Genomic DNA, 25,401 nt, shown 5'->3' with positions numbered 1-25,401 from the left:
TACATGTTTTTATCCTAGTTGTTTTCATACAGTATTATCTCTTGACTTTGTAATGTAAACTGTTAGTGTTTATTAGGTTGTCTTCTCAAGAGGTTGTAAACCTCAGGAAACAGCTTTAAGTTATAACTGACAAATTAAGCAGTATAATTTTACACGTGAAAGCTTTGCAAGACTTGTCAAAACAGGTCAAAGCTTAATCCACCGTTTCTCTCTAAACAGGTTTGCATAGGTGTAGGTGAAACTAGTTCACGCTCTTTACTGAAACTGTGAGTACATTTTCTGTTTGGCTTCTGATCAACCATCAATGAGAATCATAAATCAGCAGTTGTCTCTTTGACTTACATTATATTTATGAGGCCTGTAAAGCAGCAGCACAGACAGAGACTGGTGAATTGACTCATGGATAGTCATTTGATAGTGCTTGGATATTTCTGTAGTAGAAGAATGTGTTGTGAAACAGGATAATAAAGCTTTATAATCACTTTACATCTTTATTTTGGTTGTGTTACCTGCTTGTGAAGCCTTCTGAGGAAACATAAACATATCATTGTTTCATGTTCCAAGAATTCACGTCAAGAATTCTCTTTAAATGTTTATTTTTTTTTCTCTCTCTGTCTTTTCTCTCTGTAAGACTCTGTATTTGCCAATGTAGTATAAGAACCCTTGGTAAACTCTTTAAGAAATTATACATAGAAGATGACATATGTTTAATGTAAAGCATGTATAATCCATTGACACGGCTGAGTGATTCCATTGTTGTTGTTTTGGTCAGTTGCAGACACACTACAGTGAATATGCCAACAGTATGGAATATACTTATGTTTTTAATTTGGCATTAATTTGTACATTTCAACATTTCATTTCATATATAATTGTTCATTTGCCTAGTAAAAGTCATGGTATTGCATTTGTTTTATTCTTTTTCAAGCACAATGATAATATAAAAAAAGTTGATTATTTTTTCTTTGGAAACAGAGGTCCCTCAGAAAGGTAATGTCATATTCGGGGTCTTTGTATCAAAAAGTTTGAACCCCCTCTGCTCTAGATAGGCATGTAAATCAGGACATAATGATGTACTGTTTAAAAAGTAACCAACAACATTTAGCAATCAGATTTTTGAATTTACAATAATTTATAAGTTATATAAATAACAAAGCTTAAAATAACTTAAAAGAGTCCATTTGAGATGTGGGGGTGATCAGAATCTTTCACAAGATGCCATCTGTTCTGAAAGTCTTGTTTCGCATCTGGGACCCTCCGTCTCTCGGGACAGCTGAAGCAAATCCGGCCTCAGCAGCTGGGACGGATTAAGGGTGGAATATCTAATGAGAAGTTCCCCTCAGATGGAGGAGCAGGATTCGGACTTGTGGCTATTCAAGTGGAAAATGCAGTCGCAGAAGCACATGGAAGGGGATTGGATTTGTTTAAACAACCTTGTCCAGGACTGACTGTTGCTCCCGCTTTTTCAGTAGGCTACGCCAGACGTAATTAGCACATGGCATACACAACTGAGTTGTCGATCATTACAGTAAGACTTACACATTGCAGGTGGGAACAATCCTCTCTTCGGGGTGCCTGGAAAAACTCATTCTCTTCAGGAAAGACGGGAGTCGGAGTTTGGGTCTGTGTTGTTTTCGCACTGGACTAAAACCAGAGACAGGAGGAAGTTAGGTATGAATGGGAACACAAATGCATTCATCCTTGACCTCGGGACTTATTTTCTAGCTACTATTACAGACACTGAGATTTCTCTTTAAGTATAAAAATTTGAGGGATTTGAGACCAAATGCTCTACTGACAAAATCACATGTGACAACGGGTGCACACTTTCTGCTAGTATTCTGGCTACTTATAAACTGAAACAGGTGATATATGGAGGTTGCTGATTCAAAAGGCTCACTTGACTCTGTAAATTAATTTTAGCATCTGGTTGCATGTTACACATTAGTCACCAGTCACTGAGGGCCTGTTTACACCTGGTCATTTCATGCGTTTTCGCTGATTTGTTAAACCGTTTCCATTTACACTTGGCCACATAAATGTGTAGTCGCAAAACGGATATAAATCCGATCTTCAATTCCTATATTTTTTGGAACAATTTGCGCTTCGGCTTGCTGAAGAGACACTCAGCTACTCGTCTGCAGCGATGCGTGCTGCATTAGCGCAGTCTGACTAATGTCATATATATAACACGCTCTCACACGTTTATTATTTTAATATTTTGGGAGGAGTAAAATTTACATATGCGGTTTCAACAACCAGATGCATTTACACTTGTCCAGTTTCGTCTGGAATGCGGCCCAGACCACCTCCTGAAGTGGTTTGCGCGATCGGATTTATATCCGTCTCGAATGCGTTTCGGAGGGCATTTACACCTGGTCTTTTCACGATCGGATTGCTATCCGATCAGAAAAAACGCATGAAGTGACCAGGTGTAAACAGGCCCTCAGGTACTCGGGTCAGTGAAAAATAAGTATATGAGGACAATGAAAAATATTTTCTAAAATTAGTTAAAACAAATATACCAAGTTCCATTTTCAACAAGGTTTATGTAATGACTCTAAAAATGTCATGTGGTGTAACCAAGTTCAAAAGGAATAACATATTCTCCATGAATATGTGTGAGTGAAAACATCTTATAAAAAAACGTTTTTGAACATATTTTTCAAGGAAAAAAAATATTTGTACAAATATCATTACGTTTTTGGGGGAGTCGCACCCCATGACATTTTACACCCTGAACTAGCCTTGACATTTCATAAAACAGTCAAATTCTTTTTTAAGAGGTGTATTGACCTTGACACACAGTCATTAGGGTCTGCAAGGGTCTTTTCTATTATATAATTATGTTTCTATTATACTGATTTTTTTTTTTCAGTTTCTTCATTTTTTAACAAAATCTTTTTAAATAATAATAATATCTTAATAAAACCACTTAACTTTTTACTATTAGAATAATAGATTATGCCAGACTACTTAATAATGGTTTCTTTTTTAGTTCATTCTTTTAAATAAGGCTTTTTCTTAATTATATCATCAGGACAGTTGTATCCCCCTTTTGTTTTTGACAATGTCCCTCAAAAAAAAGAAAGAAAACAATTTAATTTAGAAATTTAAAACATGCATCAAAGAAGTCATTGTATGTTTGAATTGCATTTCAAATGTATTTTTGAAAACAATTAAGCATCATCTTGTCATTTCAGTGACCCACTCACCATTCAACCTGTGATGAGGGCAGCACCTGCATATTAGCGTTTTCCCCCTCTTCCTCTTTTTCCTGTTCTCTCTCGTCCTCTTCCTCCTCTTGCTCATCGCAAATGTTGTCCCACACTTGGCTATTGACAAAAAGAGCCTCCTGCAAGCTGAGCCCACGGTCCACACAAGTCACCTGGCGACAGAGGGGACAGCGAATGGTGCGCAGGCTGCTGTAATGCAGCCCCATTGTCTCCAAACAGGGGGTGCAGAATGTGTGGTTGCAGTGGAGAGTTCTGGGAACGCGGTCGATGCGGGAGTAACGCAGGTAACAGACCCCACATTCCTGATCCTCAAACAGCACCATGGCTGAACACTGGAACTGATGTTTGATCTGATGATCTGATGTTGGTGTAGTTCAGTCTTCTGGAAATTGTTTAGCGTACTCTGCAAAAACAAGGGGGGAAAAAAGACTTTCAAACGTAGTCCATACATGTAGTAAAAAAATTCTGTCATTATTTACACACATCCATGTCATTCCAAACCTGTATTACTTGGAACTCAAAAGGGGATATTTGAGGAAAAAAAGTGTTTGGACCACAACTTTCTTAAGAAAAAAATTTAAATAAATTATATATATATATATATATATATATATATAATGCATACAGGTTTGAAACAATCTGAGTAAATGATGACAGAATTTTCAGATTTGTATGAACTATCCCTTTAAGCACAGTAAAGTGACAGTAAAATCTTGAAGCAGATGGCAAAGCCATTGCCCGATCGACCCCCACTGACCATTCATCCTTATAGCATTCTACTCTAATGCTGCAGACCACCTGTGATACAGACCACTCTTGAATATGACCTCTGAGTATTGACCTCTGACCCCTTTCTGAGTACTAATGCTGACAAAACAATACTGCATGAAAGAATGACAAGATCTTTGGTTTCTGCAACCATGAGAGCATCTACAATTTAACTTCACCAGTACAATATACAATTTATAGAATATTCCAGAAGACAGACTACTCTTACGTAATATTATATGTTTAGTTAATTTTGCTGTCTTGTTAGCACGATGGTCAGGTAAAAGATTATATGAGAAACATCCTTAGTCAAACTGTAACTTGACTTTTGTCAAACCGTTTTAACAGTGTGTCTTTACTTTATCATGTTAACCAGCACACTGCAAAAATCACTCAATTATTTTTTTTCTCCACTAAAAACATCTAAACCATTAAACATAAGTACATTAGAAGCAATAGTGCATAAAAACATGGTGTTTCAGAAAATACATCTCATTTTTTTAAGCTTAAACCTCACTAAACTTAAGGCTTACACTTTAAGCAAGGAAAAACTTTTGATAATGAGGTAAGAAAAAATTTTAAGTTGTATTCGAATAGTTTTCAGCATTTTTGAAATGTCGATATCTTATGCAGTTTTGTTTCTAAAGTAAATGTATCTTGTTTTAATTATGTTTGGATACCTTACTGGACAACAAAAAAATACTTATTGAGAAACCAAGATCGTTTGCTGTGTAACTGAATATCAAAATCCTTTTTAATCAGTTTAATGAAACGAACAAAAATACATGTAAATTAACCTTAGTTTTAAAGGAAAGAAATCAAGAAATATACTTACAGTAGAATGACTCCTAATCCAGTTCTTTGTCAGGAGAGGAACTCATCTGACTGAGAATTAGTGGGTGTGTGAATAAGAGCAAACTGGTTCTGCTGTCAGTCTGAATAAGCGCCGCGTGTTTTAAAGTGGCTGTGGAGTCGTGAGGGAGGTGATACAAGCCCTTCTCCTCCCCCATTGCCACACAAAGCAAATCTCACTAGTTATTCAGAAAGAAGTGTCTCCATGTCATTACCGCAAATTTTTATGAATTTCCGGGAGATCAGAAATTCCATATTTAAAGATGATAAAGCCTTTATCCTTCTGAGGGTTCATGACAACACATATGGGAAGACAGTTTGGATCTCAGGACAGAGAAAGGTCAGAGGCAGAGAAGAAAAGGGGAAAAATACTGATCAGTATTGTATGTTTTTAGGTACATAGTGTCTTAAACTTAGAGAGGACATCATAAGGTTACACTTTATTTCGATAGTCCACTTTAGACATTCTACTAACTATAAGTAACTACATGTCCACTAATTCTCATTAATTTGCAACTACATGTTTACTAACTCTCAGAGTAGACTGTTAGGGTAGGTTTAGGGTTAGTAGAATAAGTTGACAAAGAAAGTGTTAGAAGATATTAAGCAGACGGTCTGCTAATAGTCCACTAACTGCTAGTTGACATGTAGTTGCAAAGTTACTTACTGTTAATAGAATGTCTAAAGTGGACTATCGAAATAAAGTGTTACCCATCATAATATTAATAGGTTATTCATAAAGTAGGCTATATAGAATAATGGAAAACACTTGTTTTAACAGTTTTCTATGTTAGTATTTTTTTTTTGTAAAAAGCTTTGCTTTTTTTCTCATCCTAAAATATGTTAATTTTTTATTTTGTGACATTACAATTACATCCAATATGATTTGACCAAATAGTTTTCTTGAGCAGTCAATGTTCTTATATAAATGGTTGGATTTTGCTAGTATATACCACAATAATAATAATCGAGCACTACTAACATATTATCTCACAAAAATATCCAAGTCAAAAAACATGGGCTCGTCCGGGATTTGAACCCGGGACCTCTCGCACCCAAAGCGAGAATCATACCCCTAGACCAACGAGCCGCTTGTGAAGAGACAGGTATTCATATCAAATAAAGCTTAGTATCGTAATACCATCAAACTGCATCCTCGTTAAAAAAAAACTCGTTGTGTTGAAGTTAGTCTTATTAACTAATGTATTAGTTGACGTTAGATGCAAGTATTGTTAGTACTCTGCATAGGATTCTAAGTTACACGCGTTAGTCAGTGTCGTTGATACTACGTACATACGTAACGTTACCTTCTAGTTCCCGTAAACTCGTCGTCGTTTCCACAGGTAACCCCGCTAGAGTAGATATGCTATTTTATTACTGTTAGGAGTAAATGGACCATTTAAAAATAAGTAAATAAGAAAATATTGGGCTCGTCCGGGATTTGAACCCGGGACCTCTCGCACCCGAAGCGAGAATCATACCCCTAGACCAACGAGCCACGCGCAACAAATAGTGAGGCCTGACACTATAAAGCCCTAACTACACACTGTCACTTGCTGCTCTACTGGACACTTTGTTGCTATACCTACGCATGTGAAATTTGCTCTGCTGAGCCACATTAAAACAACAATGAACGCTTCTTATGAGCCTCATTCAATATTGCAAGACTACATAGCAATTGTTGAGCACTTTCCACACTGAATTCAGTTCAGAATGTATGTACACGACAAATATAAAATACCTTTTTAATTACAGTTATATAATGACAATTATGTACATATACAGCTTACGGTAAACTCAGCATATATCGTATCCATAACTAGTTAGCTCACCACTTACCAAAAACACGTGTATTTGTAAACAGTCATGTATTATTAAAGTTTAAGTGTATTATCTATTTGTTGTAACCTATTCACCTTGGTATCCATATGCAATATTCGGTGGGTGAATATGTTTTGAAGCTCTCGCATTTTCTACTTAAGCTTGACGTTACTGATCCATCATATATCATCAACACCTCATGGATGGTCGAATAAATTACCCACAGTCCTTTGCGATAATGTAGAGTGTTTATACAGCTGCTACTCTCGTCAGCGGCGTAGGTAGAAAGAGCAGTTATGTACAACTGTTGTGTAAATTAATCTTTAAAACCAAATGAATAGATACCGCATTAGATGGTTTAATAGGTTTAATAAATTGGGCTCGTGCAAGCAAAATGGCTCATGAAAGTGCGCAGAACACATAAAATTAATACAAATCGTTATTGTGTTTGCTTGTGTGATAACTAAATAGAGTCTGTTATATTATATAAGTTATAGAGCATTTAAATGCACCACACTATCCCAAATTACAAGCTAAATTGAAAAGAAAAAGGAATGGTTAGAGAATGGAAATGACAACATCTGTAGGTTGGTTTGAGAATACATAAATAAGAAACTATTATGGATATTTAGAAACGTATACTGATGGATCTAAAGATTCAGGAAATGGACGTACTGCAGTGGCGGAGCCAGGGTGTTTTCACAGGGGAGCCACAAAAAAAAGGTTAAATCAGAATGACAAAAATAGAGATTTCCCTTGGGGAAAAAATGAAGGAAAAACATTAATTAAAAGCTCATTGATAATCACTGGCAAAAGATTTGGGACTCGGATAATAAAGGAAGAGAATATTACAGACTTCAAAAAAATAATTAAAGTTAAAACAATTACTAGTAAAAACAAAACAGAAGAAATCAGTTATACTGATACGGTTAGGACACACAAGACTTAATAATACATTATTTCTTATGATTAAAGATAAATGTGAAATGTCTGTTCTATTAAACTGTAGGAAATATAAGGAAGAAAGGAAAAAACGTAAAGAATGTATTATCAAATTAGGAAGGAACTGGGATATTAAAGGTATTTTAGCAATAGATCGTTCAAATTACTAGCAAACTTATCCAGGGATGTTGCATAGCCTACTGTACAAACGTGTCCAATGAGAATCCTTACTGTGAAACACGTGACCCTCTGCGGAAGCGCAGGCAGAGTGGCTGTTCTCTAGTGTTGTGTTGTTCTTGAGCTTCTGTCACCCCTACAACCCCATCTGACAAACATGATGTCAAGTGTCCCAGAAATTGTAAGTGAGATTTGTATTTTCAGAAAACAAACTTTAACACAAATTTTATCTCGAGTTCAAAGATTGTAGAGCATATTCATTGTCTGTGCAAAGACAGTAACAGTAACGTTAAGACAATGCGCGAACTATTTCTCCACGCTAATAGGCTAATGTTAGCCAAGTAGTGATTTATTAGTAGTAAGACAATAAGACCTGGTGTGCAAACACACCGAAAAATGTCACTTATCAACGTAATATCATCACATTATATTCAGCGTCTAATAATCGCTCACCGCTTAATATCTCGTTATTATTGGAACACCCATTCTGTTTCATATGTTAACATATTTTACCAATGAAATACTGTTGTACCCGAAAGGCTGAAATCATAGTATGTCAGGGACAACTTGAAATATCAACTCAATTCTCTCAGAGCACACCGATGGTAACTTATTTGTGTACGGTTTCCCATGGTAACTAACTTTAATGCAGACTCAGTGCTAAATGTGATTCTGTTGTTTACACCCATCATCTCTGCTAATCAATTTTCTTTCTTTTTCTCAGGCATGCAGCCCAGATTTTGATCTTTTGTAGTAAGGGTGAACAAGGAAGATCACTGAGAAATAATGGAGGAATTTCTGAGCACACTCCGTGATCATGATGTCAGGTACATGGGAGAATTCAATTCTGCTCAATCCACATATAAAAAAAAGTGACTTGTGTTATACATTTGTATGTACACTGGGTATAGAAAAGAATCACCCCATTTAAAATAATCACAGCCTGAAATGAAGACGGACAGTTTTTGTTTTATCCAGCTGTATATTTACTCAGTGCAACTTATAACATCCAAGTGAAAGATATAACACCAACATAACAGGATATTACCACCTCCATGGTTTACTGTATGGAGTTATTTGGATGGTGAGCTGTATTGTATTTCCACCAGACATATTGTTTGGTGTTGAGGCCAAATAATTAAATTTTAGTCTCATCTGCGGACTCATCTGACATGTGCCTGTCCACAACTTTATCTGGGGATCTTTTGACAGTGCCTTGCCACCCATACAGTAGTTGATTGTTTGCTTCAGGTGCACTATCATGTGTGCTATTGAGAAGGTGATTAGCTATACCTGATTGAGTTTACAAGTAGTGGTCGACCGATATTGTTTTTTTGACAGCCGATGGCCGATATAATTGTATTTATTTTAATTAAAGGGGTCATATGATGCGAATTCAAGTTTTACGTTCTCTTTGGAGTGTTACAAGCTGATTGTGCATAGATAAGATCCCTGAAGTTGCAAAGACTAAGGTCTCAAAACCAAGAAATTTGAAATCATTTGAAAATGGATTAACAAATTAATTTGTAAAACAAACATACTTATACTTTAGATGACAAAGTTTTTTCCACAAATAAATACATATTTAATAAAAATATAATTAAAAAGGAAGTAAACTAACCAACAGAGCACTCCGTATTCTGGGAAGTTTGTGTGCATTGGGAATCATATTTTTTCAAATAAAGCCAAGGTAACACTCATTTTACAAACAGCACACAGTGAAAATTACATGAATATGACATTTGGGCAAATGCGTAAAGCGCAGCATAATTTGAAATCACGAATTTAATGTTTAAAGCATTCAATTTACACAGACCGAACGTCACGCAGAGAACATGCGATCATGCAGGTCACATGCACACTTCACAAGATCTCACAACTGGATTCGACTAATGCCGAGTTCACACTGCACGATTTTAGCCCAATTTTTCACTCGCCTGCAGGTTTTGCGAAATTGCCGACAAATGCCCGACATCGGAGGCAAATCGGTGCTCGTTCACGCGAGTGACAATCACGCAGTGTGAATTATCAAAGACGCGATCTGAGGGAATCGCCGATGCCTGCGAAATATTTGGCATGCTAAATGTCTGGAGCTGTCGGCGATTCACAATCACGCTGTGTGAAATGAGTTCTGACTGAAAAACCCATCGGCGATGACCTACAGCCAATGAGAGAACAAGATACAGGGCAGCGGGAAGCGTGTTACAGAGTATTTGTTAAATCTATAGCTAACAAAATATATACTGTGTGTTTGAGTGGTCCAGACGCTACAAGTTATAGACCAGAATATCAGTATTTTAATAGATATATGAACAATTATATCATACAGAAACAAGCACAAACATTTGCTTGACCAGCCACAACATCAGCATAACAGTTACTGCTAAATTATTTACCTCCAACTCTCTTTCCAGAACACCCAATCCCTGCACCCTGCATCTCCCTCCTGCATAATCTGTTTTTCTTTTTCTCCTTGTAGCTGGAAATCAGCTCACAGACAATTTGCGGGCTATATATATATTTTTAATAATAACTTGCTCGCGATCGAGAACTCCGGTCTGACGCACGCGGGTTCTCGTGTTATTTCCTCATCACTTCTCGCGTGTGTTTTGTTGTGAAAAGTAGTTTGCGAACCAGACAGAGCTGTCGGCGATTCTTCCTATTGTGAAGTCATGCAGTGTGAAACCCCCTGTTGCCGATTCATCGTGCAGTGTGAACACAGCAGCAACTGAATGCTACCCCAGATAGTCACGCAGTGTGAAAACAACGGCGATCCGACGAGTTTGAAAATTGTGCAGTGTGAACTCGGCATAAGTTTGCAAGGTTTGTGAAATTACATTTTCATTAGCCATTCAAAGATTTGTTTAAATGATATAAATGCATATTTGCTGAATGCTGACAGCAAACGAGAAAGTATTATAATGTTTGCATTCCTATTACTAATAATATAAAAGCAATCGTTATAATACTTTTGTATACATTTGAATTGCTTTGTTTAACAGTTCTATCGGATTATTAGACATACTTCTATTCGTATTAGACAGAAATGTTAACGATGATGGCGAACAAGAGGGAGAATGTGAGCACTGTGTGCTCAGGCGCTGCCGCTCTCAGCGCCGGCAAAATAAAAGATGTGCCTCGAACGCATTGGCCAATCAGGAAAACTTATCGGCCGATGCCGATATTTGAAAAATACCAAATATCGGCCGATATATCGGCCTTGGCGATATATCGGTCGACCACTATTTACAAGTCATTTTTGGGAGGGGGTGATCTTTTTTCCAACTTGGTGATTGTTTTTTGTTTTTTTTCTGACAGGTTGGTGTTATATCTTTCACTTGGATGTTATAAGTTGCACTGAGTAAATACAGCTTGATAAAACAAAAATTGTGTCTGTCTTCATTTCAGGCTGCAAAGCAACAAAATGCAATTATTTTAAATGGGGGTGATTCCTTTCTATACCCACTGTATGTAGGCATACAGCATCCACTATTTGTAGTATTCAGGTTGCATGTTCTGTTCATCTTCACAGCTCTGTCCTGTCATCCTGTGAGCCGGAATTACAGGAGCTGATGCAGCAGATTGACACCATGGTGGGGCACAAACGGCGTGAATGGGAGGCTGAGGTTCGAGCCATGAAGCTGCATCTGCAGAATACGCAGGAGGAACTTCAGTCAGCCAGAGCTCTGCTCGACAAGAGGAGCTCAGAGGTATTGTATCGACTCTTGTTCAAACTTTCGTTTGGAGTGTGAAACTGTTATAAGAAGCATATTTTTTACATTGAAACAAAGTCTTGAAAGTTATAAAGCAACTTTCCGTTGTCTGATCCGTTATTAATACTGTAGTATATGAGACAAAGCATGTTCCATACAATTAAATGTAATATGAGGCCACAGAATCTTCTGACGGACTAAACTGATTTTGATGGTTTTGTGTTACACTTTCCATGGTAAGATCTCTCTTAAATATAATGGCTCAGCAAAATCACATATGTCATATGCTCTACCTTCACCCCTGGCAGACGCTTGGGGTGAGAGAGGTGATAATGTCCCTGCTGGAGCTCCAGGATGGTGGTTTCCAAATGTTGAAGTTGGTAGTGGAAAAGGGGCTACAGCAGGTGAACTGCATGAAGGCGTGGGTCTTCCTGCATGACTAGACTAGACTAGACTGAATGCTTCTGTTTGAGCATTATTATAAGCATTAATATGTGACATATTAGACAGGTGAGGACTGTTGTTGGTAAAGCCACGTTGATTGTTTTGATTGCTACGTCAATAATTTTTGTATAAGTTTCTCTGATTACATATCAGATCTTGACACTATTACAATCATGAGTAATATAGGGACAGACAGTATTCTGATATAATGTTTATATTATTTTATTTTTTTATATTTTAAAGGTATTGTTTTCTTTGTTTTCATTTTGTTAGGGCAACTAGACATGACATATATCAGAATAACTGACCAAATATATTAGATTAAAATGCACATGCTTGCATGCTTGCTTAAATCAACATAATATTATTAAATGGCCAAATGACATCACATTATATAATAATAATAATATTATCTAAAATGTACTTTTATTGTCAAAATGTATTGTCTAAAATGTAATTGTAATTATTCCAGAAGTCTAATATCATGTTGGCAATATGTGCTTCACCATCTAACTTTAAAATAAACAAAGATTTTGAAAAATCTAAAATCAGGAAACTTTATGATTATATATAATGTTGATCATGACATTATTACTGTAATATAGGGAAAAGCAGTATTTTATTATAACATGTTTTGAATTTAAATTTTTTATTTAATTATTAAAGGTATTATTTTCTTTATTTTGGTTTTGTTAGATTAAGTAGAGTGCATTAGATTCAAATGCAGATACTTAGCATCTAATGTTGCATAAATCATATGAAATTATATTAAATTCAGTAATATTATATCACATATTACTAATATTATTAAAATGTAATTACTCCATTGGTCCAAAAGTCTGAGATCATGTTAAAAATGTGTGTTTTATTATCAATAAACAAAGGTTTTGAAAAATCTGAAATAAATATTATGGCATAAAAAAAATAAATAAAAATAAGACAATACTACATGAAGTTAATATAAATTTTTTTCAAATTTGATTTTGCACTAAAATTATTAAGCTAATAATATGTTTATGTGAAAATTTTTATTTCAGGGAAAAAAAGCATTTTGGCTACTTGTTTCAGACTTTTGGATCCCCATATTCATGCGTGTTGACTGCATTGTGCACTATATAATAAAGTCATTGTTCATGTATGTTGTAAGTAGATCACGCTCCACTAGGTGTCATATTTGAGCTGCAGTTCACACTGGCTCTGATAAGCATGATCTTATGTTCTCCAGATCCGAGTGCTGGGGAAACAGCTAGATGAGACGCAAGCTGGAAAACAAGAGCTGGTTGTGAAGTATGAAGAACAGCTGCAGCATGTAAAAGATGAAGTACGATCAGCTTTTATTTTTAGCAGCAGTGCTGTATATATTATTGTTACACTCAAACACACTGTATGACATGATTTAGTTCATTTCACTACAGTTTTTTATCAATATAGTTAACAACTAACGCCTTTCAACAGTTGTCTAAATTGAAACACAGCTATGAAAAGCTGCAGCGTAAGCATCTGAAGGAGGCACGAGAAGGAGCTCTGAGCAAAGAGGAGGACAGGTCTGAGCTGTCTCACCTCAAAAGCAAGTTGGAGGTACAGAGACTGGCTAAATATAAAGTGGACTTCTTTTTTGTTTATATAGTATCGTTTAATAATTTTAGTTCAATAATTGAATGACGTTCATTGAACAATAATTTTTTTGAATGCAGGAGTTCCGTCAGCGTTCAGCAGAGTGGGAACAGCAAAGACTGCAGTATCAGAAACAAGTGACTTCACTGGAGGAACAAAGGAAGAACCTGGCTGAACAGTGTACTCTCATCCAGGTGGCCCTAATTTGAACATTTATAAGCCTAACATACGAAAAAAAAGTGTGTGTGCATGTATATAAAATATATATATATATATATATATATACACGTATAAATGTGTGTGTGTGTGTGTGTATTATTAAGACTTTGTTTTTCAAAATCAAATCAAAATGTTTTATGATCAGGCTTACATGATTCATGTAGAATGATATAAGACAATATGGAGCTCATATTCAGGGCCGGATTAACATAAGGGCTAGGCAGGGCTGAAGCCCCAGGGCCTGAGCAATGGGAGGCCCGTGATTGGTTGTGGAGGAAAGGAAAAGTAGGCCTTAGAGCCACCTTTCCACTATCTCCGACAAACGTCAAGCGACAGACCGGCTAGACAGTATGCGACCGCCCGACCGGATGTAGAAGCGTGAGGTTAGAATTACCTATATTTTTCCACTTTAACTTTATTCTGTAAACACTATTTCTGTCAAATGGCAGAGAATGGAAAAGAATAATTATGGCAGAAATAATTATTTTATAATGATTAAATCATTATGTACGTTGATTAGTCCCATAAAACCTACTGTGTTTTTATTTGGGAGGTCATTTGTTTTGTGTGGGTATATTCATACATTCATTATATTCAGTAAAATCATTCATTTTACCATGGTGATAAGCCGAGGGTGATGGTTGCTTCACAACCAATTTGAAAGTTCTGTGCGACTGCTGCTAGGAGGAGAAATGCGGCAATCGTATCCAAATGTCGGAGACAATGGAAAGGTGGCAGATTGATTGGCCAATGGGAGCAATCAAACTTTACCGGTGGACAGATCGCCAAAACACCACCCACCCCACATATTACTGATTCTTTTCAAGTGTCTGCAGTATTTCTCTTAAAAAGTTGTGAACGATAAAATGTCTTTGTACTCGTTTAAACTACAGTTGCAGGTATTTTTAGTCGCCTCGGCTTTATTATAGCGCATGCACTGCAAAAAAAGTATTTTCTTACTTAGTTTTTTTGTCTTGTTTTCAGCCAAAATATCTAAAAATTCTTAATTTTTCAGAAAAAAACAAGTCAAAATTAAGTGAGTTTTTCCTTAGAACAAGCAAAATAATCTGCCAGTGGGGTAAGCAAAATAATGTTGTTTCAAACAGAAAACAAGATTATTTTGCTTGTTTCAAGCAAAAACTCACTTACTTTTGACATGTTTTTTCTGAAAATAAGACAATAATTTTTACTTGTCAAGAAAATCCTTCTTGATTTAAGATTTTTAGATATTTTGGCTGGAAACAAGACAAAAAATCTATGTAAGAAGAGCATTTTTTGCAGTGTGGGAAACAAACAACAAAAGCCATGTAAAGAAACTGCGCTAGCTGATTAAACTACGCAGCGTGAGAGAACTGCTGGACCGGACTGGTGTCTCCCGAGCAGCGCTGACGAACTAGCCCGACGCTTGCGCCGCTCTCCACCCCTCTATTAAATTGATAACCAATCGCTTGATATATTTGAATTCGACTCACGACACGTACACCATTTTATGTGAACATAAAGGTGATGCTATCTGAAACAAGATTAAATAGCTCCATGTAAACTGAAGTCTTGATGTAAACTGTACTCAATGGAAAATACAAGCATTTCAATCAATCCACAGTGCACCACCCCTATTTACCATACAGTTACTAAAGCTGTAGAAATATGGCATAATGGTAACTATCATGGTAACACTTTATTTTAAGGTGTCCTTGTTACACGTTAAATGTACTTGCTATTATAATAACAATTAATTATGCATAATTACATAACTGCATGTCGTTAATTAATATTACTCAGTACTTATATGTACAATTACACTGTAACAAGGACACCTTAAAATAAAGTGTGACCCTTATCGTTAATGTCACTTATTATTATAAACTACTAATATTATACTATATTATATATTATAATATTATATTGGGTACTATAAGGGCAAAACATCTCTTTTATAGAGTTTGCTTTAGTTTCATGTTTTAAAGATATTTTTCATTACAAACAATAATTACATTTTGGTAACACTTTATTTAAGGTGTCCTTGTTACACGTTACATGTACTTACCATTATAATAACAATTAATTATGCATAATTACATGCAAGTAACCCTAAGCCAAACCAAAATCCTAACCCTTACCATATAGTAAGTACATGTAGTTAATTAATATTACTCAGTACTTATATGTATAATTACACTGTAACAAGGACACCTTAAAATAAAGTGTGACCTACATATTTTTCTGTTAGTTTATTATCATTATTGTTATTATTATACATTTTTGTTGTTGTTGTTATAGAAACCATAAAACCATGGTAATGAGGAACATTTTGCCTGATTCATGATCTTACTAGTAGGCTGCTATGGTTAACTTTGGATTCATGAATTACAGTATAGCTTTTCATAAGGCAACTACAAAAAATAATTTAATAGTTCTAATAAACTGTAAAGTAACACATTAATTTGGTAAATAAAAACCTGCAATATAATGGAATAATAATATTGTTAAATGCATTTTAAGTATATTCAAAATATTTATTATTATTTGTTTAATGGCCCTAACCCCAGCAAAACATTTATGGGAAACGTGGGCCAGATGGGCTGAATTTTAGCCCAAAGAAAACCTGTTTGCTTTGACATTATATATTTGGTGTTAATTAATTTATGCTTTTAATATGTTGTAGCTTGGAATATTTAGTATGCATACTACTTGTATCGCTGTGTGTTGTAGTGTGTCTAGATTTGAGAAAAAAAACAATGTTCTGACACAAAGATAGACTACTATGAAGGGGGCCCTTTGGTTTGCTAAAGCCCTAGGGGGTTAAGATTATATGTTCTTAATCTGGGCCTGCTTATACTCGAGGAAAAAACATCTCAAAAACATTAGCAAACTGAGCTAAATATATGCAATTTAGTGTATGTGCTGATATTTATATGGCCAACATGTCAAATGAAATTCTGATAGCTTGTAATGTAAATCAGTCCAATTTTTATAACAGACTACTTCGATAAAATGCATGTAAATATCAGTTATCACACTATATCTTTTAGTATTTGGTGTTAATTAATTTATGCTTTTAATATGTTGTAGCTTGGAATATTTAGTATGCATACTACTTGTATCGCTGTGTGTTGTAGTGTGTCTAGATTTGAGAAAAAAACAATGTTCTGACACAAAGATAGACTACTATGAAGGGGGCCCTTTGGTTTGCTAAAGCCCCAGGGGGTTAAGATTATATGCTCTTAATCTGGGCCTGCTCATACTCGAGGAAAAAACATCTCAAAAACATTAGCAAACTGAGCTAAATATATGCAATTTAGTGTATGTGCTGATATTTATATGGCCAACATGTCAAATGAAATTCTGATAGCTTGTAATGTAAATCAGTCAAATTTTTATAACAGACTACTTCGATAAAATGCATGTAAATATCAGTTATCACACTATATCTTTTAATAATATGTTTTAGTAAGGTGATATTTAAATGCTTAGTTTTATGAGCAAAGCTCTGTAGTTTTATGTATAATGCAATACAATAATGACTGAGAGATATACAAATAAACGTCTCAAAAGCCTGATGTATTATAAATTTGATAATAAAATTTTTACATTTTTCTAAAAAATGATGTATGGATAATCTAGTAAACATAAGATGCTTCAGTCCAGTAAGTGTTTGTATTGAAATATTACTAACAAAATAAAAGTTATTCTTAAGTTTACTTTATAAAAATCATTAAAGATTAAAGCCAAAAGACACATGTACCACAACCTTTTTTAGGCTAAAAAGTATAAACTAATTAATAGATTGTGTATAGGTTGTTCTGCAAAGTTTTGGTCATGTTGACAATTTATAAGCCTTTTAAATCAGATATGACGCTGTAGGCTTTATATGGTTAAAGGTGCTGTATGTTATTTTTTGACTGTACTAAAGCGTAAAAATACCATAATATGTTTGCATATATTTAGGAAACATGTTAAGTTCACATATATGTTTCTCCAAAAAAAAAAAAAATCTACAGTCAGTTATTCAGCTTTGAAATGTGTGTTGGAATGTGGAGTCAAGGCTGATGATACACTGGGAAACTTTTTTGAGAAATGTTGCTGGGCAACTTTGGCTAATGTTGCCGTCAACGGGCAACCAGTTGAGGCACAGGGCCCACGACCGATCTAAAGTATCCATATAGAAATTTGTTACCCATTCTCAATAGGAAAGTGCCCAGGCAACATTGCTCAAAAAAAAGTTGCCCATGTATCATCAGCCCTTAGGAGGCACTATTTTGATTTTGGACTGCAGTACCCATTTCAGCCACTAGCTGTCAATATTACATACTGCACCTTTAACAGTGTTTTATTCCAGGTTTGAAAACTGAATCAAGCATGATATGTTAATATGGTGTTATTTTGGTTGAAAGTGCTGGTACAAGTTTTACAATTGAGTTATGAGATCACCACTCTTCTTTCAAGGATTAGTAAAATTGTATTGTAATATTAGTATGTGTGAAATTTTGCGTGTCAGACTCCGTGTGTAGGTCAGACACAGGAGCAGGCGGAACTGCAGCGGCTGCGCTCTCAGCTGCAGAGGGCTCAGGACAGCCTGCATACTCAAGAACTGGAACTGGAGAGACTTCGGCTGCTTCAGGATGAGCTGGGAGACTCTATCAAGGAACATCAGGTCAGCTGCCCCGCTGCAGCTCACGTACGGGGACAGGTAGATCCAGATCCACAAGAATAGTAGAGGTAGAGATGGACATTAGTGTGTGGTGTGGCGTGAAAAACCAAAGGAAGAGGAGGTATATGTTGCCTTCGTATCTTCCTGGGGAGTTCCTTCTTAAAATTTTGAAGGATTAGTTCACCCAAAAAAGAAAATTCGGTCATTATTTATTCATTTTCATGATTTTACAAAACCAAACTTTTGTTCAATTTCAGAACACAAATCAAAATATTTGTAATATTCTCTCATAATTTTTGTTCATCCATTGAGAGTCCATGAAACCTAAAATGTAAAGCTTCAAAAAGCACATGTTTATATATATATATTATATTATATATATACATAATTGTGATCCATATGAATCGAGCAGTTTAATGCAAGTCTTCTGAAGAGGCAAGTTCACTTTATATGATGAACATATTTAATTTAGGCTTTTATTCACATATAAACATTGATCACATACATAGAGCACATCAGATATGGGCAACGGAAGCTCAAACATGCTTTGAAGGAAAAGGTTATTTCTGGGTAATCTTGAATTTTGGGATGTTTCCCACACAAAATATAACTTCAGACTTCAGTTATATAAGTAATATAGTGCACAAGTTGTATGGATCTCTTTTTTGATGATTTTGCATTTCATTTTTATATTTTGAAAACTCATAAAGCTCAGTTCAATAATATTATTGTTCCAACTTGATTTTAAGGAAGCATTAGATACTAGGGCCGGTTGCATAAACTGCTTAGACTAGTCTTAAAAAGTTTTCTTCTAGACTGGTCATTTAAAGTCAGTTACAAAAATGTAGATTGGCCCAATTTCAATCAGAAAAGTGAGACTGATTATCTCTTGTCTAACTGCTAGTTGGCCTTAAGACACAGTCTTAACATAGTGGCTGTGTTTATGCAACTGGCCCCTGGTTTAATAGCTCAAGCATTAATAGCTAAGCAAAGCACAAAATGCTGTTTTATATCAAACGTGATTGATTGAATAATGGCAATGCTGTTCTCTGCAGGTTTTGAGTGAAGAGCGAGAGGAGCTAAGGGCTACACTTGATGCTCAGGATCAGTTTGTACGTAGCACAGGAATCCAGCAGCAGCAGTTACGGCGGGAAGTGACCCGACTTAACCAAACTCTGCAAGCAAAAGAGCAAGTCATTAGGTATATTATTATCTGCCTTTCAATATTCTGTGCTTTCATACACATAAATATTATTGTAGGATTTATCATTTAGCAACAGTCCATAAAGTAACAATCAAGTATCAATCAATCTCAGTGTGCAACCATGCTTTACAAATATCACTTATCTCTTTGTATAGGTCTCTAGAGGAATGTTTGGCATCACACGGTTCGTCTCCAAACTTGGCCTCCCTTAGACAAGAGCTGGAGAAAGTCACAGCCAAGTTGAACAGTTCCCAGACTTGTGAGAATCACCTGAAAGCTGAGGTCATCAGACTTCGAGACAAGTGAGACGTTTTCCAAAAGTCTCTTCATGACAGCAGCAACAACTAACAATAGAAAGCTTATTCTGGAATATAAACCTTGAACTCTATTTTGTTTTGTCAGGTTGGAGAGCATGAGAAAACATAAAGCAGAAATGAGCAGACGAGAAAATGAGTGGAAACAGATGGAGGAGGAACACACTTGCTGTACAGCTGAAATCAAACATGTATGCACAATAAGCAATACATTTTTTTACAGTTTGAGGTATTATCAGTGTGCAGTTGAGCAGCTTTATTTATGAGAGAAAATATATGTACAAATGACTGATGACCATATTTAGTTAAATTTAACTCTTTGTGTCTGTAGTTACGTGCAGAGTTTGAGAGGGCTGAACAGACTCGTTGTGGGGAGTTGGAGGGAATAAGGAAGGAGGTGTCTCAGTTAACCAGCGAACTTCATCAGCGTGACATCACCATTGCCACACTCACTGGTTCCTCCTCCAGTATTGAGCGACAGTTACGGGCAGAAGTGGAGCGAGCAGAGTGGCGGGCATCAGAACTCAAGGTTCACCAAAACACACTTGCAACCTGTCCAGATTAGGCAGATTAGATTAGGCACCAAAAACAAAAGCCTGCCATTTATCACCCAATAAGAAGAAACCTGTGCTTGCTGAGAAGTACTGGTTTGTTATATCATGAATAAACTGATTGTGCTGTTATGTTGGTTTTTGTAGGTGACACAGGTCCAGCTTGAAACTCTAAAGCTTGAGAATCAGCATCTAAGTGATCTTCTTGAGAGAGTCGAGTCAAGATCACCTAAGGTTTCCATCCTTTGCTCAGTAAACCTTTATTTTCCTTTTATTGTGTTCATTTAACTAATGATCAGGGCTATATTAAGCTCTGTTAACAGCATCTGCATTAACATCATTTGAACAGTATCAACCTTTTTGATTCGAAGGCCCCATGATTTCTGGTATTATAATGAAAACTCTGCTTGTTTTCAAACAGATTATTTCATTAACAGAATCCGAAAGTGTCAATACTTTAAATTAATTAACCATAATTCATTAAAACTCCATGATTTCAGAAATTTCAAGAATTGTATGTTATTTAATAGAAATATGATTTTTATTTAAACAGTTCACAGGGATTAAAGTGTTCCGTCGCTACGACGGATTTCCGTCAGTTCATAAAGACAGTCACTTGCTTCATTCCTGAATGATTCAGCCGTTCGAACGAATCAATTGAATGAATGATTCAGTGATAAAATCAGTGACTTGGCGCCACCTGCTGGCGGATTTAGTTTCATTTTTAGTGTATAATTTCAGTTATATAAATCATATTTCTGTTTTCAAATTTTTAAAAAAAAAACATTAATCTCCACATGAATTTAATTGCACTCATGCTACCTCTGAGCCTCATTAAACGTCTGAAAATATACCTACAAGCCACTTTTGTGTTCTTCTGTGCCACCTCTGTAGTACAAATTAATTTATTAATGCTAATTTCATATGATTGGTAACTTATTTGTCTTATTCTACTTCTTATTATATTGCAGGGGTTAATGCAAAAAAAAAATATTTTGACTGAAAAAATTTTTTCGACCAAACCCCATTCCTCAGCCATACCTGTCACACACCCAATTTAAGAGCAGTTTTTTTCTTCTTGTAATTAGGAGCGCTTGTCCTCCTAATTAAAAAATTTAGGAGCACCTTCTGATCAATAATCAAAAATTAGCCTTCCTAATACGAGGTGACATTTATCTCCTTAAAGTGATTTACAGGAGTATTTTCTTTTTACCTTTGTAATGGCATCATTTTCATCTGTCAAATTCAAACATTTGTTTATAATCTTTTTAAAATTTCTATTTAAAACAATATGTAGAATAAGACAAATAAGTTACCAATCATATGAAATTAGTATTAATAAATTAATTTGTACTACAGAGGTGGTTCAGAAGAACACAAAAGTGGCTTGTAGGTACATTTTCAGACGTTTAATGAGGCTCAGAGGTAGCATGAGTGCAATTAAATTCATAAATTAATGTGGAGAATGTTTTAAATATAAAATTTTGAATAAATAAATATGATTTAAATAACTGAAATGATAGGCTAAAAATTAAACTAAATCCACCAGCAGGTGGCGGCAAGTCACTGATTTTATCGCTGAATCATTCATTCAATTGATTCGTTCGAACGGCTGATTCATTCAGTGTTTATGAACTGACGGAAATCCGTCGTAGCGGATGAGTGATTTGATGCTTTATAACTTTGCATGGACAATGTTTGTACCCAGTTGTGTCTGACTGTGTCTTGTGGCTAGTAATTTGAAACAGTTGGATGGTTGTGTATTTTAACTTTTAACAGTGCCTTGCCTCGTAACCATGGATTTTGTTACTTTTTACAAACTGAGGGATGAATTTATGATGCAAGTCAGATTGTTTTCATTTGTATTTCTTATTTCTGTTTTGCATGCCTTTTTCACGTCTTTGTTGATCACTTTTTCTCTTTGTTTATCTGTCAGAGGCGTAACGGAGAGCTGGCGAGTCTTAGAGACAGCTACGTGTCATCTCTGAACAGTTTGGAGGAAGAGAACAGGCATCTGAGGCTGGAAATTACTGAGCTACGAGCTCGCATGAAAGCCAATAACCAGACCTGGCAGGACAAGTACGAGAGAGCGTTACTACAAAATCAGAACAAGAACGCTCAGAACAGGTACCTGATATTTCCACATAAAAAAATGTTCACTCGTCTTAACACATACAGTCAGAGAACTCCAAAAGTCTGACCACGTTGACAATTTGGGATAAACAGAACATTTTAGGATTTGGAAAATAATTTGTTTATGATTTTGCACTATTTCTTGATCACTCATCAAGTGAGGAGAAGTATGTCAATGACTATGTGAACTCTTTGTACAAAAAATTCAGGTATCCTTGCCAACAAGTGACATGAATGCATGTTCACTAGCATTCAAAAGTTTGGGGTCAGTAAGATTATTTGATGTTTTTGACGTACCAAGGTAGTTAAAAATACAGTAAAACAGTAATTTTGTGAAATATTATTACAATTTAAAATAACTGTTTTGTTTTTAATATATTTTAAAATGTAATTTACTCCTGTAATGGCAAAGCTATATTTTCAGCAACCATTACTCCAGTCTTCAGTGTCACATGATCCTTTAGAAATCATGCTGATCAAGAAACATTTATTTTTTATTATCGATGTTTAAAATGGTTGTGCTGCTTAATAATTTTGTGGAAGCCATGATACTTTTTTTAGGATTCTCATTTCAGCAAATCTTTTGTAACATAAATGTCTTTACTGTTGCTTTTGATCAATTTATTTCATTGTTGCAGAATAAAAATATTTATTTATCTTACTGTATCGAAACTCTTTTGAATGGTAGTTTGTATAAGTGCATTATGCAGTTGTGTAATGTGCTGTCACAGATCTGATGAGGATGTACAGCGCAGACACCAGGAGGAGCTGCAGGCCATGGAGACTCGGCTGCAGGAAAGAGCCTCGCACTACGAGGGCCAGATACAGACACTCCTCAAACAGCTTGAGAACCTGTCGCAAACTTCCCCTCATCGCTCCGATGGCCAATCACATGAGAGCAGGATGGCTGTGTCCCCGGCCCACTCTTCTGCATCGTCTACCTCATCTTCATCTTCAAGTCGTAAAGCCCACAGGATGGCAGCTCTTCTCAGTGCAGCGGTTAATGGAGAGAAAGCTCAAGCTTCCAGCTCGGTAGACAACTTTATGCATTTGGTCAGTAATAGAGATATGGGTCAGTGGGACATGATGTCCCCATCTATGAACTTATTCAAAAATATATTAAAAATGCTACTCATGCATACAACTGTATAGATATCATAATGAAGAAAAAAGCCATATTAAGAATCAAATTCCTGGACAGAAAACCTTGAGTTGGTTTTTGAGTTGCATTATTTTTTTTTAAGGAAAATTATTTGAACAAATAAACTTATGTAAAAAAAAAAACAATCAAAATCAGTTGTCATGGTGCAACCAACATGTACAAAAAAAACCTGCAGGCCCTCATGACTGTGTTGAGGTCAGAAAGTCAATTTAAATATGAGATAATTTAATTCAGGGTGTAAAACATCATGTGGTCGACTCCCAAAACATAATGATATTTCTAAATTCACCATTCATATACAGTATGTGTGTCTATATATTATATATATATATTATATATTTATTTTTTGTTTACCTTGAGAAGTATATTTAAAATCATTTTTTTTATTTAAAAATGGTTTTTCAATACAATAAGAAAAAAAGAAAGTTCATTTATAAGACCGTGGCACAAGTTTTATAGAAGATTTTTAAAAGATTTTTCTTTTTTTGTGCACACTCCGATTTACCATTGACCCATACAGCCTTAACAGTCAGTTCCTCCCTCTTCCTCCAGAACTCCACTGGATCTCCAAATGGCTCAGTGACTACACGGTTTCTGGAGGAGGAAACGCTGCGGTCTCAGGAGCTGCTTCAGAGACTGGACGCTCACATTCAGAGCATGAAGCAGGAAAATGCCAACACCGTCTCCAAATACTTGGGCAAGGACGGCAGCCCCCAAAACGTCCACTGAGTGCCTTGATCTGAACTTGCAGAGATGTATACAGGTGATGACCTATCAGTAAGGCCATTTCTGTTTGAGAAGAAGAATGTTTTTTGGCTGCTAGTCGGGATTTATAGATGCTGCAAGATGATTGGACAAGACTCTTGTTACATCAGTGCAGCAAAAATGACACCAAAGCAGTGCCAAACAACTTTTGTCCCAAAAGTGCTGAATACCTCCATTTCTATTGCTCTAGTGAAGGAATGATCGCATATCCACTCCCTATTACCTGTACCTTGAACTTTAAACTTTCATATGGTCTCTTGCATCTACCGTCATCATCTTTTTGAGCACTTTAGACATTCTGTACTGTTTTGCTGTGCCTTTTTCTCATTTTTCTTTCTTATGCAATCAATATTTATGTACATAGTAGCCTTAACATATATAAAACATCTTTTTTGTAAACCTACTGACATGATCGTGGAGAATGTGTGTTTTAAGGGTTGAATTAAAAGAGCTTGTTTTCATAGCTACGTTTGTTATGGGAGTGGATGAGTTTGTGTGAATGGTTTTATTTCTTCGTCACTTTGTGCTTCGGGGAAAAAGCTGTTTGGACATGTGATGGGATCAGAGACATTCTCGGGGGTCGTATCCTTTAACAGTGTTGCACAGCGGAGATATAAAGTTTACGTCAAACACACAAGCTTTTTCTCTCAAGTCTCCACCTATGTTTAGTGGCCTATCACAGCCCGCTGTAATGATTTAGAGTTTCACCCCAAGAATGCAGAGATTGTGCCAGGCCTGACGGTTTACAGCATGCAAGCGCAAACTACAGCGCACACGTTCAACATGAGAAAGCTCATGGAATGTTAATGTCATCCATGTGGCATCCAGCACATGG

At 35.8% G+C, this 25,401-nt stretch overlaps 2 protein-coding genes and 2 non-coding genes across 7 annotated transcripts; 1 reads left to right on the top strand and 3 right to left on the bottom strand.

Annotated features, from left to right (window-relative positions):
• Positions 1 to 840: 840 nt before the first annotated feature.
• On the bottom strand, positions 841 to 6,218 carry LOC107552260 (E3 ubiquitin-protein ligase RNF168-like). Of its 2 annotated transcripts, none has more exons than XM_016234119.1 (3): positions 6,164 to 6,218; positions 3,216 to 3,639; positions 841 to 1,644 (listed from the first exon to the last, which is right to left on the bottom strand). In XM_016234119.1, exons 2-3 carry the CDS (start codon positions 3,557 to 3,559, stop codon positions 1,536 to 1,538), a joined length of 453 nt encoding a protein of 150 aa, XP_016089605.1. In that variant the 5' UTR covers positions 3,560 to 3,639; positions 6,164 to 6,218; the 3' UTR covers positions 841 to 1,535. The 2 variants fall into 2 exon arrangements, with proteins under 2 accessions (XP_016089605.1, XP_016089604.1); XM_016234118.1 differs by lacking the exon at positions 6,164 to 6,218 and adding an exon at positions 4,840 to 5,030.
• Positions 5,875 to 5,946, bottom strand: trnap-ugg (transfer RNA proline (anticodon UGG)). Its single transcript has one exon. It is a non-coding gene; the product is annotated as a tRNA-Pro (tRNA).
• Positions 6,219 to 6,282: 64 nt separating the features above from the next.
• trnap-cgg (transfer RNA proline (anticodon CGG)) lies at positions 6,283 to 6,354 on the bottom strand. Its single transcript has one exon. It is a non-coding gene; the product is annotated as a tRNA-Pro (tRNA).
• A 1,543-nt stretch (positions 6,355 to 7,897) lies between these two features.
• On the top strand, positions 7,898 to 24,984 carry LOC107552272 (centrosomal protein of 63 kDa-like). 3 transcript variants are annotated; one of them, XM_016234133.1, is made up of 15 exons: positions 7,898 to 7,977; positions 8,521 to 8,623; positions 11,329 to 11,506; positions 13,179 to 13,274; positions 13,409 to 13,531; positions 13,648 to 13,761; positions 18,285 to 18,440; positions 19,493 to 19,638; positions 19,797 to 19,943; positions 20,044 to 20,146; positions 20,287 to 20,484; positions 20,654 to 20,740; positions 22,443 to 22,633; positions 23,371 to 23,692; positions 24,354 to 24,984. In XM_016234133.1, exons 2-15 carry the CDS (start codon positions 8,583 to 8,585, stop codon positions 24,528 to 24,530), a joined length of 2,079 nt encoding a protein of 692 aa, XP_016089619.1. In that variant the 5' UTR covers positions 7,898 to 7,977; positions 8,521 to 8,582; the 3' UTR covers positions 24,531 to 24,984. The 3 variants fall into 3 exon arrangements, with proteins under 3 accessions (XP_016089619.1, XP_016089617.1, XP_016089618.1); XM_016234131.1 differs by having other exon boundaries at positions 18,285 to 18,476; XM_016234132.1 differs by having other exon boundaries at positions 18,285 to 18,476; positions 23,371 to 23,671; positions 24,354 to 24,983.
• The last annotated feature ends 417 nt before the right edge of the window (positions 24,985 to 25,401 follow it).

Source organism: Sinocyclocheilus grahami, unplaced genomic scaffold (assembly GCF_001515645.1).
Source record: "Sinocyclocheilus grahami isolate Dianchi unplaced genomic scaffold, SAMN03320097.WGS_v1.1 scaffold444.1, whole genome shotgun sequence".
NCBI classification, from domain to species: domain Eukaryota; kingdom Metazoa; phylum Chordata; class Actinopteri; order Cypriniformes; family Cyprinidae; genus Sinocyclocheilus; species Sinocyclocheilus grahami.
This window is presented reverse-complemented; position numbering and strand designations above follow the sequence as displayed.